A 21,535-nucleotide genomic window follows, 5' to 3' on the forward strand; every position below is an offset into this window, starting at 1 on the left:
AATTCATGTGATTGCCAAATTGTGAAAATATTGCCAAGAAATAAAGGAATTTGGGGATTTATATGTTCTCTTCCTTGCACGTCTAATAAGGAAGAATTTATAATTTCTTCCAAGAGCCTAAGTTCTGCCTTGAAAGCAAACCAAAATTTTCAGATGTCTAGTTAACTTCATGGTAAAAATTTCTTTTCTGTAAGCAAATGTTTAGGAGTCAAACTTCCAAAAAGTATGTTGCCCTTTGCTCTTTTTCTTTTCATGTCCCAAAGGCATTTGCACTTTTCTGAGGTATTTGTTCCCTTCATCCATCTGAACATCACACACCGTACTGAATTCAAAACATAGTTTTTTTAGTCATGGGCTGAATTTTGTGCCTACATAGAATGCAGGTAGTTTTTCCAAAGTGCTACCACAGAGAATCTCTGATAATTTTTCCCAGTCCCACATTGTATTTATACCTCATTTTTATATAGTTATGCAGAATTTTCTTTTTCTTTTTTTATTTTTTTCCTTTTTTTTTCCCTGATGGGTCCTTTGACACACCTATTGGAAAATGTTTAGCTGATAGATGAGATTATTTGCCTAAGGAATTTTGAAGACCAAGAACTTTTGAAGAGCAGGACCTTGAGTCACTGAGACAGAACCGATATGTCTTGTAACCTCATTCAGAATTTCACAATCCTTGCTAAACTGCAAGATAAGGGCCAAAGGCAACAAGCCAGCAGGAGCCAAACCAGAATGTGCCAAAGTTCATAGAACAGTTGCTTCAGGCTAAAGTTTGCTGACCCTTAATCACCGGGGGTCATCAGTGTTGCTGCTGCAGGGCCCTGCAGGACGTGAGCCCGCTCAGATCTCCCGCTGCTCCTGCACAGCGAAAGCTGGGATGGGAGATGGGATGCACGAATTCCTCGGCAGCATTCAGCCCTGCCTGCCTGCCTGCAAAAATGCTTTTTTGGGTTACCATCCTTCCGTAACACACGTGTCTTCCAATTCTAAACTTCCTTAATCTCTTGCAAATGGTGTGGGTGGGGTTAATCGCAACACAGGCAAAAGATTCCTTCCAGTTAACATACCTTGTGTGCTTTAGGTACTGTGTTTTGTCATTGATTGATATTAATGTAAGCACATACGAACACAGTTTGAGTTTTAAATCATTTTTTGTTAAGTCACAGTGATAACACTGTTGAGAAAGGCCCTTTTCCTGTTAAGTCTCCTTTGACTGTTAGTATTACCTTCAATAACTGCACTACAATGAGTACGTTACATTGTTGCATAATCCTGTGAAAGACTGTACAGAAACAACTGGCATTTCACACTTATATTGCAACAAATTCAGCATGCAAGTATTCACTGACAAAAAACATGATTTGGTCTTGTGGTCTGTAACAAGATACCCAGCAGTAGCTACTAATGAGTAAATGTAGCATTGATGCCATTCGTGATATAGTAAAATCTTTAATGCATATTTTTATTAGCTGTACTATATATTTGGACAGTTCACAATTTTTCTACAAATGTAATCTTTATGACAGTGATAGAACTTTAGAAAATATCTCATTCCTGCAAGATAAAGGCATTTCAGTATAGTCCATGAAGAACATAAATTGCATTAAAAAGTTCTTCAAAAGCTCTGGAATTTTCGGTGATTCTCATCATTATTTTATATACCAAAGCAGAAAAAGAGAAAGGACATATGTACCCCTGGAGCAGCAGTGAGTTGAAGGGGCTGAATATTTTGGAAATTATGGTCTTCTTTAGAAGGAAAGTGGAAATGGGGAAATGAGAAGGATGACAGCAGTTCATGTTTCACTAAAAATTAAAAGACTAAACAGTTAATGAAGAAAAAAACATCAAAATATTTTAGATAAAAAAAAATTTAATTTAAAAAAGCTGTATTTAGTAGTGTTCAGGATTATGAGAGCCTAGATGCTTCAGAAAAATACTCATAGGGTAGGAGTCACAACTGTGAGAAAAGTCACAACACAGGAGGCTGGAATCCTTCACACTGTTCTTCATGAGGGTCATGGCCACATACATCAGCAAAGCTTTCTCATTGACTGTTCCAAGTGCTTTCAGGGCTGTACTCGTTTGCTGGGTTATCTGAAAATGGTTGAAATCAGTCAAGATCCCAATGTTCTCAGAATAATTAGAATGTTATTTATGTGACAAAAATGATCATTTTCCTTGTACTGCCACATCAGTGTGAATGAGGACTGTTGCTTTATGCTGGTTACATTCCTTTGGGTGTATGGGTAATTATTCTGCCCTGTTTGTACAAGATCTTGCACAATGAGATTGTGGTCCCTGTCTGTGGCTTTTGAGTGCTTCAGTAATACAAATATTGTTGTCACTACTTAAAATACATTTCTTAAGTGTAATCATATCTGATCTCAATGAGAACTAAAGCAAAAATACAGCAGGCTACCAATATTACCATTATTCTTATTTTTTCAATTGCTGCAAGTATGGTGTTTGATTTCAGTAACAGTCCTATTTCAAGAAGGTTTCAGTCTAAAGACCAAGGTAAGGCAGCTCACACTAAGAGAGAGACAAAAAAAAATCACAGAATTGGTAATGAGTAAAACATTTTAAAAAATAATCTCTCACTGTCTTGTCTTCAAATAACAGTGGGCTAGAGGCAGCATTTGACATGGAAAGGGACACTTATAAGTCTTTGGGGAAATAATTGCTGGATGTAATGACTGACTGTATTTGACAAAATAAGCCAGTGAACAATGCATCTATGGGCATGTTTTTGATCCAGGAAAGAAGGCATTCTGTGAGAAAGAAACAAATAAACATGGTCACAGGCTTTGACAGAGTTCAGAACACAAGCAGGGAATAGAACAATAGCAATGAAGGTATGGAATTGCACTGTGTCAGGTGAACTATGAAGGTGATGATTGATAATTTTCATCTTAAATTGGTGGGTGTTGACTATCTCTACAAATGAAAATCAAAACCGTTTTAGACAGCAAATACAATGAACAATTTATATTTAATGTTATGGAAATGGCATAAACATATATGAAAAGCAGCATTTGAGAAACATGTGATATGTGGCTATGATGGGAAAGTGTATATGAAGAATTAGGTAAAAAGTTTTAATGCAAGACCTTTTATGGATACATGATTGAGGAATTTATATTAAAAAATGGTCTGCACATAATTTTTCCTAGTTTGAAGGGATTTTTTAGGTTCCCTCTCCAGCAATAAAGAGTAGATTTTTTCATTAATCTATGTGAATAAATTATATCTTTATCTTCTTCCACACATCATTGTCATCTTCTACCAGATTGTCTTTAAGATTTACTTGGAAAAATAACACAAATTTATATTTTTTTGCTGTCTGGTGATCTATTAGCAAATTATATCCCAAAACCACTATCAATATAACCTTTCAAAATGAGAAATTGACTCAGTTCTTCCCACTGGTAAGTCACCTTCCTGTGTGAATCCACATGGAATATACAACTTCCATAAAATGCATGGGAAATTCTTTCTTAATTCCTGCTGAGGTCTGTGTGGTTATCTGAAGTTCCCACAGAAGCTGTATGAGCTATTAAATCTCTCCTTACTGTTTTCACTGAATTCTGATAGCTAGAATCAAAGTGGTCATCACACTGTTACTGTGCTTTTGTCCCATGGATTGTGCATGTGCATATATGAAGCTCCCACTCTTGCAAGCATTGGTGCAGGTCAGCTGTAACATCCAGCACTGGGAGCTCTGGTGTTTACCCAGCCCTTCATTTCCACCTCTTCAACAAACACATCTGCTCTGTCAGTTTCTCGATACTCTGGAACTGGCTGTCTCTCAGCTAAATAAGATTTTCCCAAATAGTGCAGCTGTCCTTCCACTAAAAGGCAGTATGTGAGGAAAATTTTACCTGTTCTGCCTGTCACTCTCCCAAGTCTTAGCCCCATCAGCTGCTCATTAAAACCATACTGATCCCACTGTGCTAGAGAGCTGTGTTCCTCACCTGCAGGAGGAATTCATCCAAATGAGAGAGACATTTAATTGAAGGATTCCTGCTCCACTGCCTATTTTATTTTGGACCAAAGTTATTTTAAAAGATGTTGGTAAATTCATTTATAGATAATGGGTAAGTTGTTAACACCAAACACATATACAACACGTGTTGTACAACACATAGAAAATAATTCCATGTAATGAGACCTTAAATTACTCTGAAAAAATTACTTTCAAGTAGAATAATAGAATCATTGAGGCTGATCATCTAAGATTCAACCAGGAATCTAACATTGCAAGTTCCCCCACTAAACCATGTCCCCAAACACTAAATCTACTACATGTTTTTTGAACGCCTAGAGGAGTGGCAGCTCCACCACTTCTCTGAGCATCCTGTTCAAATGCCTGACCACACTTTCAGTGTGGAATTTTTTTTCTTTTTCTTCAATCTAAACCTCCCTTGGTGCAAATTGAGACTATTTCATTGCTTGTTATTTGGGAGAAGAGGCAGATCCTCACCTTGCTACAGCCCCCCTTCAGGTAGTTTTGGTATCAGAAGCTGCATAATGCTACTAGGCATTTTAAAAATAGGTTCAAGACTTTTTTTAACCTGGTTCCTCTAACTAAGAACTACAAAGGCTAATTAATTGTTTTATGATTCCTTTCTATAGCTGGCAGTAGGAAATGTACTTTGTCTTGTTGGATTTTTGACTTGGGTGACAGAAGTCTTTCTGAGCATGAGGTGGCTCAACAGTTTACTTCCTTCTCACATGAGGTACAACATGACACAGGCATATCATGACCCTTCTTTGATGGGGTACATTCAGTTGGTTCCCAGGCACCAAAATTGGTTCTCAAACTTTATTTCAGTAGCAGGTTGTAAAACTGACAGGGCAAATAAAGCAGCTGATGAAAATGAGATTGAATGGACCAAGGAAACATCTACATCTTTAGCATTTGAAGTCAGAAAAGATATGGGAAGGTAGTCTTCAGTGATCTAGGAAAGGATTCAGTGCTTGCCAAAGTCAAGGAAGGCTTCCCACTGATTTCTCTTAAGTTTAATTAACAAAATTATGGTGGTAGATCAGGGTTTTACATGGGATCATGGTCAGTGATAATTCCTGCAATAGTTCATTTATCCACTAGTAATTCAAATTAAATAAATACTCACAGATGGAATTGAGGTCAATTTTGTAATTTCAGAAGTAAATGCTTTTATAGTATATCCTATCTTTCATTCCTGGCAAGCACTTGGGAATCAGCCCAAAGTATAGCAAGTGGTTTGATAACTGTGTGTAGGAATGTGGAAAGGATATCTAAGAGTGAGTGGCTTTTAAGTCTTGCCAGCAAAGGCATAAGAAGATTGAGTCATTTGCTACGGAATGCAATTGAAAGTTCAACCTTGTATTTCATTAATGGCAAAAGAACAGTTAATTGTGACACCATATACAAGGGAAAGTTGCAGATTGGAATCATCTCAAGTCTTTAAAACAAATTAGGCTACTTCCTAGGGAACAAGATTGGATCCATCTTTCCATGTCTTTGGAAAGATGCGTCATGATTTCAGAAGTCTCTCTTGTTCCAACAGTTCCCATCTACTGTAATTTCTTTCTTAGGTTGTGAAAAGATTGAGGTTTGTTCATGAGTCAGTATGTGGGCAACTTCCTTACTTTAGTTTTTCAGGAAAATAAGAACTAAAATAAAAGCTCACACTTTATTTCATCACCTCTAGGCATTGGAACAAAATTATTATCCCCGGCTAGTCAAGGGTTTCCAAAGGATAAAATACAGGTTAGACTTTTGTCTGGAGCTTTCATCACAAATAGAAATAAAGTACAGACCAGAGAAGCCCAGGGACGGTATGAAGACTCTCTTCTGTTTAGCATGCAACATTATTAAACAAATCTACAAGAGACTCACTGGATACAACCAGCTGAAATACTGATTTATTTTTCTTTCCCTTCATCATAATGTCCTATACAAAATTGTCTTCCTTTTTCTATCTGGCTTATTTAAAGTAATTTAATAAATTAATTTACTGCCAAATACTTTTGGCTTGCAACCTGAACCTGTCCTGTAGACTGCATGTTTGAAATGCATGGTAGATATTTGTCTATAAGACATAAATGTCAGAATAGCTGCTCTCTTCTACTTTGTTTCATGCAATTTTTGTGAGAGGGAAAGAAAATAGAGAAAAGAGAGAAGGGAAGGGAAGGGAAGGGAAGGGAAGGGAAGGGAAGGGAAGGGAAGGGAAGGGAAGGGAAGGGAAGGGAAGGGAAGGGAAGGGAAGGGAAGGGAAGGGAAGGGAAGGGAAGGGAAGGGAAGAGAAGAGAAGAGAAGAGAAGAGAAGAGAAGAGAAGAGAAGAGAAGAGAAGAGAAGAGAAGAGAAGAGAAGAGAAGAGAAGAGAAGAGAAGAGAAGAGAAGAGAAGAGAAGAGAAGAGAAGAGAGAGAAGAGAAGCTAACTACATTGTTGAAATCCTTTAAATTTTACAATTCATGAGTATGTTAACTTGAAAAAGAAATAGGAATAACAGGAAGTAACAATTTTCAGCACTTTCAGTACTTTTTAATCAGTGATGGTCTGAACAGTATCTAACTGCTTTCAGAACATTTTTTATTTTAATACAAGCCAGAAATCTGTAGCTCCAGCAGCTTTTCTAAAGCTTTATATGAGAGAACAGAATAGTTGTAGAGGCTATTCTGAAGAGCCCCTCTAGAAATGAAATACTAAACCAATCTTTTGTGACAACTTTTCCTTAGTCTCAACTTCCTAATAGCATAACTGTGGAATTTTCAGTATAGGACAAAAAGAAATATCAGGAAACTTGCTGCAATATATTTGTTTGCATGCCGGGGTTTTTTCCATGTGTATAGGAACAACTTATGGTTTCTCCAGAACTAGATGCTTCTAGTGCCAGGATTTCAGGACTGCTCTGTTAGGAATATTTAGGTTTCATAACACTCATACCAATCAGGAGAGCAAGTGTTAAAATATATGGTATTTTGTGTGGTGTTTACTAAGCTGAAAGTTTGGATATTTTAGTCCTGTTCAAATGTAGCTTTGAAGCTATGTACATTTGTAAATACTGTCACATTCTCAGAAACATAAATTGATCAGATCACTTGGAAACCCACGGAAATTTCTTATTACTGCTTTATTGCAACATCATCTCCTGCTGCTACCATTATTTGTTTTCTTTATATCTGTGGAAAATACTTCAAGACAATCTGTCACATCTGCAGCAACTGTAAGGTTATATTTTGAGCCACCCTCTTTTTCCTGCCTGGATTTCAGGCTTGAATTTGTGCATTTCTTTGAAGTCTTCACAAAAAATTCTTGCACTTTGTAGGACTCAGTGCACATAGCAGGAGATTTATCAGCTTCCAAAGGTTCCCAATCCTTTGCATCTTAGGGAACTCCCTGAAATATCACTGATTCCAGTTTTCATAGAATTTTATCTTTTCCTCAGCCTGGGTGCAGAACTGCTCTTCTGTGTTCAGTGATGCTTGGCATTATCTTCTCAGCCATTTTGTCCTGCATCTAAAAGGAGCATCCAGATTCCATTAAGAACTAAGAACAAATTTGTTCTGCCACATTCTAAAAACTCCAAGAGACAAGATGGTTTTGAACTAGATACCTTAGCTAAAGATGTCTGTTTTAATGGCTTGGCAATTTTGAATTATGTTAGTCCAAACTGCTTTCAACCCATTTCACAGTCTGTTCTTCCAGCTCATCCTTCTAGCTTTCAAATAAGGCTGCTTTGGGAGACACTGTAGAAAATTTTTTGAAAGTTAAGGTATATTATCTGCTCTCTTCTTGTCCATGTAGCCTGTGATTTCATCTTGAAAGATAAATCAGGTTGGTCAAGGATGATTTGTTCTCAGTAAATTGTTGTTTGCTCCCAATTGCCTTCCTGCAACTCATGTCTTTGGTAATGGATTCCAAGGTCTGCTCTGTGGTCTTACTCTGGTCTAAAATGGGCTTACAAGCTTAGAGTCATTGCTTTCTTTGAATAGAGGTGTAAGTCTTTACCAGGAACACCCCAGAGCTGTCATGGTTTTCCACTGGTGTAGGTTTCCTTGCGATCCTGTCAGCCATCTCCTTCAGCATGCCTGGGTAGATTTCCTTTAGTCTCACAGGTTAGAATACGTTTAGTTTCTCTAAATAGTCCCTAGCCTGTTGAGTCCTCACATCTGGATGTTCCTTTCTTTTCTAAAACCTGTTGAGATTGTGAGGTTAGGGAGTAAGATTGGACTATGGAAAGTGATCAGAGTGGTGCAAATTTTGACTAGACTAGAAGTACAAAATATTGGAGAAATAGGCATTAAAAAGGCAGACTGAAAAATCTTGATCTAATTTATCTGTGGGTTAGCTTATCACAGCTATGACCAAATTACTTTGAAAACAGGCAAATATAAATAAACTTTCATTTTATACCACTGTTTTGAGAGACACAGCAAGTTTTGCAAGCTGCTGCACGCACAGCCCGTTCCTTCCTGAACTGAGTTCAGGTCTCAAACACTTAGTTTGAAGGTCTAAAGTACATGGGTGGCCAAGGATATTGCATTCTCCCATTCTTTCCAATGAAAAACAGGCACTCATACAAGAATTGGTACAGTGTTGTTGTTTTGTTTGTAGTTTGGACGGTTTATTTTCACTAAGCCACGTTTCTGCTTACTTTGCTGCCAAGACACAAGAAAGAAATTGGGTTTTTAAAAAGACATATCTACACTTCCTGAAGCCAGCCTGTAACTTAAATTTACATGCAAAAATAAGGATTAAGATGGGTAGATACAAAATTTTATATTTATTTTACTCATATAAATCTTCCGACAAAACCTTCCTCATAAAAATTACAACTATTTTGTCATAAATCTACTCCAGCAGTCAGCAGACTATCTGCTTTTTTAAAAACACCTTTTTGTGTGATGAAATGGGATTTGCAGACTTTTAGAGTTTTTTGGACTATTGTAATGGTCAGGATTTTTAAATGCTTGTGAAAAATTGGTTCTAGAAGAGTTGAGTGTGAACATAAGATTCAGTCAAGAGTGTATTGGCAGAAAATGCTTCATACTTGTAATAGTCCCTCTTAACTAAAATACAGAATAATTCAAACTCTCCTCACGGAACTGGTATTGTTATGAAAGGCAAACGTATACTTGGACTCATGTGTGCTGTTTCCCTCTGGAAAGTTTTGAAAGCTTAGAAACTGTGAACTATATTTTTGTAATAAGCCACACAAAGTTTGGGAAAGTTGGAAAAATTCAGGAGGAAACCGTACTAGCAAGGCATGATCCTGGGGAAACACAGGAAATGCTCAGCACTTCACAGAATTGGACCCTCTTAGTACTCTCAGGATCTGCAGTGCATCTGTCTGCACGCCTGAGTGAGATTTTCATGGGAATAGCGTGGGAACACAGACATTGATGAGATACTTCTTTGCTTAGAAACCAAAAATAAAATTCAGAACAAAATAAATAAAGCAATCCTGAAAGAAAAACAATTTTAGAACTTCTAGAAAAGAAAGGAGTTTAAAAGGGCTCTCTTCATAGTAAATGTAGAAATTAGTAAAAGTTTTGATAGCAATCCTGCCTTTTAAGAGTAGATTTTTATTACTTTTTATGCCTATCCATACATGCCTACACAGAACTGTGTCTTTAAAAAGGAAACAGACACAATACAGACAGGAAGTTTATGAGCCAGGTTGCCCCATCTTGAGGCTTCACTTACTACAGTTCTGTATTGCGCTCTGTGTCAGTAACAATTTCTTTTTCCCATGAATTAGAAATGTATCATGTATAGAAAACAAAAATGTTTGGAATTTATGTTAGATAAATGAATGGCAGTATTAAATCATCTTTTGAGTACCTCATAAAAGAGTTTATAAAATAAGGATTTTTCAGATAAATCATATCCTTCACCACCTCTACTTGGCCATTCTTTAAATACAATATTATTATACCTGTTAAATAAAAATTGCAATATCATTTTTATACATCACAGTGATATATGGAGCTGTGTCTACTCTAACTCTCACCGATTCTAAAAATCAAAGTCTTATAAACCGCTGAACTAAAATATGGAACTTCCTGCTGAAAAACATTTTGATATCAGAATACAAGCTACAGAAATACAAAGCATGCTAGATTATTTAGAAGAGAAAAGCTTAGTTATTGTAAGAAAAAGATGTATATGTTCAAAAATAAGATTAATTAACTTTCTTATTTGTAAATCTTGCAAAATACTACACTTTTATGCATGAGACATAGAAAAGTCTATCATGACAATCAGAATATTTGCAGAACTGTTTTTTAGGCACTCACAGACTTTTAATGTTAAAGTATTCTTGTTCACATTTTAAAGATGAGAAAAACTAGATGTTTGTAAGATTTTTAAGTGGCAAAAAAGATTGTCAGACTATTGATGTATTAGGGGCAGACGATGACTGTCGCCAGTATTCTTGCTCTAAAAAAGGAATAACTACTCTGCCATCTTACCCATGCATTAAGCTCATCCTAACTTTAACCTGCAGCACATATAGCTGATTATTAAGGTGATGAATGGAACCCAGAATCTCCTGCAGTCAGGTGCAAAGCTCCTCCTTCCTCCCAGCTTTTTACAGTATGTCAGCAGCATGAGCAAAACTTCCCAGATGTATTTCTCTTGGTTTCTGCATTTTTATGGCAGCAGAAATCCCAGTTTGGCAGATGGTACCTGAGAATAAAATGGAATTACTGCAGAGATGGGAGACATGAAGGGTGTGTTTTGTCTGTGCTGGTGTCTTTCCATGTAGGTATGTACCAGGAGAGGTTAGTTCAGGCATTACTCAGGTAAAGAAGGTGTTAGAAGTCCCTGAAGATGTAGTAGGATTGGTCACATCACAGACCTGGAGTAGTCATCTCACAGTAGTACTTCCAACTGAGGAAATTACATGGCAGATGAAACATATATTTCTCTGATTTATTAACTGTATCAGAAGAACCAAGTATTGGGGGCTTTGAGCAGAGGAAATTTGATATTCAGTTTGACCAGAGTTTAGATATTAAAATAGAAATAATTGGATTTTTTTCCCAAAGAAAGGAAAAGGGATTAGGTTTTTAGCATACAACAGCTGTGCTGATGAATCTTTTGTTTTCCAAAGAGGATTTTCAAGGGCTTGGGATATTTTTTAGAAGTTTCATTTTTATATATGGCTTTTTAAAAGCTACTTTGCATCCTTTCCACAGGCTCTCTTTGGAGTCAAAGCTCCTATTTCTTTTCAGAAAAATATAGTTTTCATGTTTACTTGTTACATGATTTTGTTTCTTTTTTTTTCTGTCATTGGGCTGTTTTCACAGATTTCTATTTTTCACCCAAAAACTGTGGATTTGATTTACTGACTTTGTTCCCCAAAACCTTGGCAAATATTTAAATATTAACAGACAAATGGTATGCAAAGGGCTAAAGAACTTGTTTCATTTCATCTCTTTTTCTCTTGAATGACCTAGAAACATACTGACTTAGTAAGGTCACACTATTGGTGTTTGGTTATTTTTTAAGCTCATGCTTGTTACATGTGCATGTTGAAGCATGAACAAGCTGAGATTCCAAAAATATGGACAAATAAGTAAATAAGGTCCTGGTAACATGTTTTAATTTTTATTCCCCTCCTTTTTACCTCCACCTCCTGCCTGAGATAAAACCATTTCCATCCTGTGTGTTTCTAGTCCTTGTCATTTTTCTTCTCATTGTGGAAGAAAATAGGGTGGTTTATGTTAATCTACATTTCTCTATCTTCTAGTAAACCAAAAAGAAATATGATTATTATCACATTTATCAGGATTAGTGATAACTTACTCTCTTATGCTCAGCCCTGCTACCTTGCAAAGTTAGATGTACTTTTTTCCTCAATCAAACACTCTCTCGATGTTCCCAAACCCATCACTGTTTCTGTCAGGTATGCTCCTCCTCTTCTGTCTCTATCATCCCATGATTAGCATCACATTTTTGTGACTGTGCAGCTTTCTGAGCAAAGAACTGTGAGGCTCTGCAGAAAGTAAAGGTTTCATCATCCTAGAGGAAATGTAACTTTTGTAGTAATTTATTCTTTTAGGCCTGAAATAAAGCTCAAGATCAAGAGCCTCCTGAAGGATCTGCTTTAGATCCTTTCCCAGCTGGTCTAACAAAAGTAATATCACAGTGACTGAATACCCATGAGACCGTAAGCATCAAGATTCATTCCAAAACATATATACCATGTTTTAAAAACCACCTTCTTGGGATTTGCTTTTTCTGTTTATTTAGTTAGAGAACTCCAAACAGTTGTAATAGACTGCTGTAGCTAAAAATGGGAAGAGGCTCTGCAGCTGGGATTATCTGCAGAGATTCAAGAGCTCAAACTCACACAGGATGAATCTCAGTAAATCTCAATAGATGCTGCTCTCACAGTAGGTGTCAGCCGCTGCAATGCTCTACAACTGATTTTCTTTTGCAGAACTTAAAGCTGAACACAGTGAGGTCTCTTGAATACCAATCCTTCATACATAATGTTCCAGAAACTATTGCTGAGTTATGGCCACTAACCTCAGTAATATCTGAATCCAGGAGAAAAACATTAGTGGAATACAAAAATGTAGATAGCAATCAACCACTGAATTTGGGCTGAGTGTCAGAAAGATTATTAGAATCAGATTGCACACTTACATAGCTGATGATTTCTACAGCTAAGCTTTTTTCAATTAGCTCATGAAGATGCAGCATTGGTGTTATAGATTCTGGAACTTTCAGCCACGAGGTGAGCTTCCTCATTTTCATATCTGCACCCTTCAAAATTAGTAAGAGTGACTTGCTTTATCAGGATGAAGGGCAAAAGACTCCTTTGTTTTCTCTGAGGAGGCTAAGGAAAGACAGGAATTGCACGATTTTAAATTCCATTTATTCTGCAAGTAGGTGCCCACAGTTCATTTGTGACTTGGACTCATCATGTAACACATTTTAGCTTCTATCATCACATGATACTATGAATTTTTTATTTATATGAAACATGTTCTAAGGTTGTTAGTATTATACATAAGGGGATGAGTAAAAACTGAAATCACGTGGGATTTCTGTCAGCCACATAGAAGCATTCCACAGACTCCAGGGCTTTAAGACAAAATCACATTTGTAGACATTACATGATGTTGAAGCTAATGTGAAACATGAGACTCTAAATATCTTTTACTGTTGTCTCATAGAGCTGCATGCCTTCTGGTTCAGTTTTGCCAGTGTTGTAGGGTTTATTGATATGTTTGTTATTGTAAAAGGTTTTATAAGATAAATATTAGCCAAGAAGTTACTTGTGAGCTTGGGAAAAAGCTCTCTGTGTAAATTAATCTTAATAGAACAGCTGGTGATTGATGAAAAACACGAGCACTCTTAGGGCTGCTCCAGTTCTAGACATAGTGTGTCACATCTCAGCTTTGGTGTTAACATTCAAGTTATGGGGTTTTTTAGGGAAGAGATACCTATATTTGAGGGAATGGAAGGAAGCACGGATTTTTGTTATTACCAAAAGCTATATAAGCGTTCCTTAACATTGAGTTAAAATTTAACTGACTCTATTTTCAGGTGTTGTCTGTCCATCCCAGAAAGTAGAGGGCAGTTTAAGTGGAAATCAAATTCCTTATTTCATTAACTCCTGTGAAGTTTAACCTTTGCTTTTATTTCAAGTTGTGTCCTTACATATAAAGAAGTTGAGGTCTAGCAATTGCTAATTTGAAAAAAAGATTGTTTCTCACAAAATGTGACAGTAACTCGGGCTATTCAGGAATCCCCAGATGTTGCTGTGAAGTCTTTAGTATCCCTATCAAGAAAGAAATTAATTCTTTATTCTGGCCAAACTCTACTTAATGGTCTGGACAAGCTGCAGACAGGCTTTTTCTTATCTGTCATATGAACCAGCTTCATGTGGCCCTGGCAGATTTCAGAGCATTGGGAGCTCACCCTGATCCATGGGAAGTCCATGATAACACCAGACAGAGCACAAGGCAGTTGTCCTGCATCTTTGTTCTGTGTTTCCAATCCAGCAAGTCACACTCTGCCAGCTGAATGACAAAGACAGAGGAAATTATCAGACCACCCCAAATGAAGGCTCTTGGCAATTGCCTCATGGAAGGAAAGCTGCCAACCAACCAGCACTAATTAGAAGAGGTCTCTGTGCATGACCTGAGTGGCATAAAGAGGCTCAAGAAAAAAGAAATATCTAGTCAGAAGATGAAGTATATGGAGACTGGAGGACAACACATGCAGGCAAGCATTCAGCTTTGCACTTCCACTAGAATTGAACTCATAGTGTTGTCATAACCTTAGCTAGACACATCTGAATGTGACATTAATTTCTTTTTAAAAATGAGATAATTGATTCAGCTTTGTCGCTGGGTTCACTTTAATTGCCTTCCGCTCTACTCTTCAGTAAAATTAAAGACCACAAAGAAAGAACTTGCTAAATTCCTCTTCTAAAGCTGTTCTATCCTGAAAGTTGATGGTTTTATTTTTTCTTTCCTCATCTAGATGGAAAAAAAAATAAAACTTAGTTTTAAAAACTGACAGTTTAATAAAATGTTTTGTAAATAAGTCTGAATGATAAACTAATCAATACTGGGTTTTTTTCTATAGTATTGCTACTATTGTTGTTCAATGCAAATACTAAAATTTTATGGTACTTTAATTAGAATTTTTGAAAGGGTTTTCTACATGCTTACTCTCTTAATCTGATTCATTAGCATGAAAGGCTTTAGTTCCAAAATATCAGAATTTACCAGTAGAGATACTTATTCAGTGTTTTGGTGTAATGGGGATATATTACTGAGAAAAAATCTGCTTATGGACTGCAGTATTTCCCAATTCCAAACCATCTGATGATCATGGAATTTTTTCTTTTGTAAAACAGCCCAGTTAATTTTTAATTGCTACTTATTCAAATTTTAAAAATTGGCACATACCTTCTGAATAAAATAAAATTAAAATTCTATTAATCCAGAACATACTCTGTTTAATGATAAACTGAATGATGCTTAATTTTTTTTTCTGTCTAAACATTTTTGACATCAGTTTTCAGCTACAAACCACATCTTGCTCACTGAAATAGAATTCTCTGTCTGGGGAATGGACATATCAAGAGCAGTCTTCCAAGAAGGGCTTGGGGATGCTGTGAGACATGACCCAGCCATGGGCACTCACAGCCCAGAGAGCCAAAGGTGTCCTGGCTGCTTCCAGAGCGCCGAGGGCAGCAGGGGAGGGAGGGGATTCTGCCCCTCTGCTCTGGTGAGACCCCACCTGGAGCACTGTGTCCAGCCCTGTGGTCCCCAGCACGGAAAGCACATGGACCTGCTGGAGCCCAGACCAGGCCATGATGATGGTGAGAGGGCTGGAGTACCTCTCTTGTGAGCAAAGGATGAGGAAAGGCTGAGATTGGTCAGCATGGAGAAGAGAAGGCCTCATTGTGGCCTCAAGTACCTAAAGGGGGCTTATAAGAAAGATTAGGAAAGATAAGGAAAGAAAGATAAGGTTTATAGGAAAGAGGGCACAATTTTTGGCAGGCGACGGTATTGAAAAGAGGGTGGATTTAAATTAGATATGAGGAAGAATATTTTTAGAATTAGGATGGTGAAATGCTGGAGCAGGTTGCCCAGAGAGGTGGTAGATGCCCTATCCCTGGAAACATTAAAGGTCAGGTTGGACTATGCTCTGAGCAACCTGAGCTAGTTCAAGATGTCCCTGCTCATTGTAGAGGGGTAACCTCTAAATGTCCCTGCTAGCCGCCCAAACAATTTGATAATTCTATAATTCCATAATTCTATAGTTCTATAGCATTTTACATACATTTTACAGTCACATTTACACACACAGTACATTTTCAGTGGCACAGTTGCAATACAGCAAGGATGCACACAGAAATTTCACATAACATTTCAAGATTTTCATAACTTAAAAATCCCATCCTCTAATTTGGAAGAAAAAGCTGAATATATTTCAGCTAGTTTTCTCCTCTTTTTCTCTCCTTTTTGTTTGCTTTTCTTTCTTGGTGCTGCTAAGAATGCATACTATTAGAAACATAGAAAGAAGCCTGAGATTGGGAGATGTTTATTTAAATCTTTGAAGGGTATATGTCTGTTTTTTTCCAAAACACATGTGATCTGATCATACAGAAATTGTTAGTCCAGTTCTTCAGTTCTGTGAGGAGAGTGAGAAATAATGTGAAGTTACAGTGAACCCATCTGGTCAAGCAGGAAAATCCGGTTTAATTGCTCTATTGCCAGAAATGTTAAATCACTTCCTGGGAACGCAATTCATTTGGAACATATGGAACTCATTGGAAGGTCTCCAGTGAATTCAAAACTGTACTGAAGATGAGAGCATTTCTCATAAGTAACAATCATGTTTTCCCACTGGGCAGCATGTAAGCAGCATGTGTAGCTGTATTAACAAAAAACTAAACAATAAGAGGACTGAGATCTTGTTCAACAAGATTTACTCATGGTTTACTTTAAATTTTCAAGAGATGCTATGTCTATTTAGGCTTCTTTCTTTCAGCATTTGAGCAGCAAAAGACTGTCCTGATGAAAATTTTAGCTCATTTTACATCTTAATTGAGAAGTACTGCACTCTAGAAAGCAGGTATTTGAAAGCAATCTACCTCACTCTGCCTTTCAATTTTCTGGAACTTAAAGTGCTTCTTCATCCTACTAAACAGAAGCAGAAATTTTGTGACTTCCACATCTGTCCTGAGGCTTGATGATTTTATGTATTTCCTGCAATTAAACTCTAGCAACATTTAAGAATGCCATTTAACAAATTCACTAAAATGTATATTTCATTGTACATTAACAGGTTTTAATGATCATCAATTATAAATACTGTATATTTCCAGGAAATAAATTGATGTGACCAACGGCATTATTAACAATATCTAAATCTGATATGCCAATATGAAAAATCTACACATTGATGTGAATGACAATGACAGTATTTTAGCAACAGTTCATTCAGGCTAAAGGCACTGCCAGGGACTCACAGTGCAGTTATAAACATGACCAAAGACCATTCAAGTTTATCATAAAGCCAGCAGAAAATTATCTTCTTCTCTTTGTCATTATCATATCCCCATGGAGTCCTGAAACTGCTTCCCCTCAGCTGTTCCTCTTGGCTTTGCATTTAGGGCTTCCAGAGGCTGTCCCCATCAAATTGTTATCTCTTTTCCATGACACAGCTTATGATTTCAGTGCAGACACTCTTGGTTGCCACATCTTGAGCCACCTCAGTGTTCTCTAAGCTTTTCTTAGAGGAAGCCATCATACCTTTTGTAGCTAACAAAACTCAACAGTGAAGCATGATGTTAACCTGTTCCCATCTTTCCTCCTTTTGTCCTGACCCTCCCATGTGATTCACTCTAATGTTCACTCTTTCTTTCTTGTGCCACTGAGGGTTTTTTTTCCTGTTTAATTGCTTGTTTCTCACCTTCTCTTTACAAAATTCTGTCTTTACAAATTTCCTTCTTGGACTAATGTGAATAGTGAATCTCAGATTTTCTTACTTATCTTAGCCAGTGAAACCACTTAAGTGTGGAAAAGAGAAGAAAATAAATACTCATTTTCAAAGTTATATGAACATTTTATAAAAATTTATGTATTATCCACTTTTTCTTTCTTGAAACTAAGACCTTGATTCACTCTGTGATTTTATTGTTTCTTTGGCATGTTAATTTTCCTCAGTCTGTGTTTCCTCAGATTTTGTTGCATTACTCATTCTTTTTCTGAACAAATATGTTTGTAAAATGCAAGGAAAATGCTTTTCCAGGAAAAGGCTATATTTGGTTTGAATAATATTAGTCTGGTTGTGTAATATTTTTAAATGTCAAAATCAACCAATGCACATTTAGCTAGAGAGAATACAGGTGAAACAGAAAAAATCACAAAAGCCATATATTAATGTATAGTACCTAAGACATGTTCTAGTAGAAATTTTGTTGAAATTTGATCCAGAAAGTTCTATGAAGCACTATTGCATATAACAAGACAAATCAAATTAAATTAAAATTGCAAAGTCTGTTTTGAGAAATTCTATAGCAAATCTGAAGCTGGTTGCTTTATTTCTGTCCATATCTACCCTTTTTCTTTTTCTTTGAATCTGCAGCAAGAAAATCTGCTGAATAAAGGCTAGGATAACATAAGTAGAAAGGAGGTAAAATTGATACCTTAACTCAGTAACTCAGTATGCAGATCTGCATACATTGTATACCCAATCCAATTTCTCATCCAACCTTTATAACCTCTATCCTATATGCACATTTTAAAATTCTTTCTTTTGGCATATAATTTTCACTTTACTGTTCATTCAATCTATAATCTCTTTTTTTTTAGGGCAAATACACTCAGAAAGTTCTTCTATATTAGACTGAGAGAAAATTATAATATGAAACAAAATTTGCATCCATTGCAAAAAAAGAAGTCTCATACAATTTCCCAAGTCCAGAAACAATTACAGCCAATATGAAAACAATTCTGTTACTTGTCTCTGAAAATTTACACAAAAAGTAAGAAATTGCTATATTATAGAGCAGCACATATTTGAGCCTACAAAAGAGAAATTTGGCATTTCTGTATAATCCCCAGCCACACAGATTTTGTCTTCCTCTCTCAAAATTATGAAGTAATTTCCCAGTGAAATTTTGTGATTGTGTGTTCTTAGGATGATTATTTCAAAATGTAATCATAGTATCTTATTAACTCCATCTCCTCCCTTCTCTACTAGTCCTTTCTACTGGTAATTACTTTTACAATAGATTGTAAGACACTCAAATGGGAGCTGTATGTTTCTCTCCAGAGTGCTTAACGGTGAGACTGCAGTTTTTCCAGATCTTCTAGACACTCACAACATTTACCTCAAGATTTCATAATGTTTCCCTAATTTGGTATCCCCTAAATAGTCCCTAATATTTTTTAATAGTGGTATTTTTTTTTCTTTCAGGCTATGCCAGTTATTTCAGAGAAGGAGAAGGCTGGTGAGTAAATATTTACTCATTTTCTCATTTCCTTGTTGTATTTGTTTTTGGAATACCCTGTTGCTTAACTAAGTGATAAAAGACAGGCTTCAACTGGGGGCTTTCAAACATATAGGATTGCAGATTTGACCAGTGTCTATGTAAAGGCTATCTGTTGTTTCCTGACTAGGGTAATTTCTCTTTCTAAAATGCAGTCCAGTTTTCTGTGTCATATTTATGAGGATGTTTGAAACTGTCTTACAAAGTTGAATTGCAGCTCCTCCTTACACATCAGTATTCCTGTAGTTAGTAACTTGTTATTTGGTGTTAACATGTATTACAATTTATTAGATGTCTCAATTAACCAACACGGATGCAAATGGGTTTTCTCGAGTCAGTTGAATTTGACTTTTGATTTGGTGTAAACTTTACTGTCTATCTTTATATATGGCAAGAAATTTCAGTTACCTGGAGTATTTCACTGGAGATAATAACATTTGTTTTGGCTTAGTACTTCTAGAATATTGAAAAACTGCTTTTCTTTTCTTTTCTGTTATATGTGCCCTCTGAACACTATGTGCTTTGGTGCTGCTGTGTGAAATCTATTACTGATTGCCTGCTAGACACTCTCAAATTCTTGTGATAAACACTGGGGAACTCAGCACTATTGCTCTTGAGAATCACTGTTGGTTGCTTGTCTTTTAATTTAATTGATAATTTGTTACTGTACTCTGAATATAGCTTGAAAAATACCTCAGAATATCCAAATGCCACATGGCATTCAGATTTATGTCTGATTTTTATTGTTGATGTTTTCTTGCATTACCCTGGTTCAGATTGTTTCTTCTCTTTTGCTTATTAGGGTAGAAGAATAGGTTAAAAAATGTTTCAGAGAAAGTCCACAGTAACAGTCAGTACTATAAAAGCTGTGGAGCTGTCTGCTCAGAATGTTACTTTAGCTCAGAATGTTGAACGATGTTCAGAAATAATTCCCAAACTCTGACCCATGTTTATTAAGATTTTTATTTATAGATTTCATAGGCAGCATTATTTGGTGTTTCTTTTTCTGAGGTTGTAAATTATGTCAAAACATACAAACTGATTATAGTTATATATAACTGGCCATACCATTTGTAGCTATTTTCAAATAAAACTCAAAGATCTATGCTTCATCTTTTGGTGTCAAAACTACCTATGATGTAAGTGTTGGTAATAATATAAAATGAATGTATTTATTACATAGACTTTATAACCTGTACATAATCATATAAGGCTATCTCTCCTTTCCTTCTTTCTGGTCAGACTCCTGTGTTATATTTTTCTGTGTACAGTATTATATTTAATCTTACAAACATTAAGTGGAAGTTCATGCCATATGATGTCAGTTTGCTGACATTTCCATGCATATGAGCACAAGCTAAACTGAGAATGAATATATGGTTGCCTTTTAATCAGTTTTGGCTTTAATTTAACTCTACAGCTCAGAAGATCCTGAGATTATGATGGGTTATTTTGCAATAGTGAGAATTCATGAGGGAGATGATTATTAAGATCAGGCCTAATCACTTGGTTCTAGGGGCAGGAAGTGTTATTTTAATTAAGTGCAATTTGATCTTGATTCAGGCAGTCAGGTCCCATGTTTCGCAAGGTAATTTGACAGTGTTTGATCATTGCTGCTTTCAATACACCAGAATAACATTACCTATAGTCATGAATGACAAAGACATACCTAAGGTGTGAAAGCCTTCAAAATAATAGAGTGTATTTTCTTGTCTGCTGTAAGAGGACAAAAAGAAATGCTAATTTTGATATTTATTTGGAAATACCAACAATCGAAAGTTTTCTAGTTTATATTATCACAAGCAAACCAAAATGTATCACAAAATATTACAGAACAAAAAGAAGTTGTTTATTTTATTGCTGGCAGAGCTTATAACTTTGCAGGTAAAGAGACTGGATGGCATTGTATTACAATTGGATAGAAATGCATTCAAAATTTCTAGTGAAACATCTTCTCTCATTTTGAGAATTTGAACTAATATTCTCTTGTAAGTCCCTCTTTTCTACTTACTAATATTTGATTCCATCTGGGACTGGAATAAGAAATACAAGAAAGTAGAAAGGTTGTTATTACAATGTTTCTGGTTTAGAAATTTTATATATACAGAAATAAACCCCAGTTTTAACAAGACTTTTTATTCTGTAGACTCCAGACATCTTGATATTTCAAATGTTTTTCCTATAGGCAACCAAACATTTAGATCCTTAAATGGACTAAGCTGCTTAAGCAGCTTAGAAGTTCACACATTACTGATCATGTTTATAGCATTTTTTTAATCCTTGAAATGAAATATTTTTTCAATCTTATATATTTTCCAACAAGCAGTAAGTTTTGACATCAAACGCAAACTCCATAAGATGGAGTACTTATCAAAAAACCCAAAACACTCACATACCATTTTTAGGTTTGGAGCAAAGCCAAACATCTGACAACATTGTTGCTTATGCCAATTAATAGCTCAAGAGTTGCATAACAAATTTTTTTTAATAGTGGAAAGCGCCGTAAAACAC

General features: G+C 36.1%; 1 protein-coding gene across 5 annotated transcripts in view; it reads left to right on the top strand.

Annotated features, from left to right (window-relative positions):
- The window catches only part of DLC1 (DLC1 Rho GTPase activating protein), a 245,931-nt gene that overhangs the window by 100,930 nt on the left and 123,466 nt on the right, over positions 1-21,535 (top strand). For all 5 annotated transcript variants that reach the window (XM_063157210.1, XM_063157212.1, XM_063157211.1 and 2 more), the window contains exon 5: positions 18,952-18,985. In XM_063157210.1, coding sequence (XP_063013280.1) covers positions 18,952-18,985 — 34 coding nt within the window. The remainder of the gene's footprint in view (positions 1-18,951; positions 18,986-21,535) is intronic.

The sequence above is a fragment of the Melospiza melodia genome, chromosome 5 (genome assembly GCF_035770615.1).
Source record: "Melospiza melodia melodia isolate bMelMel2 chromosome 5, bMelMel2.pri, whole genome shotgun sequence".
NCBI lineage: Eukaryota > Metazoa > Chordata > Aves > Passeriformes > Passerellidae > Melospiza > Melospiza melodia.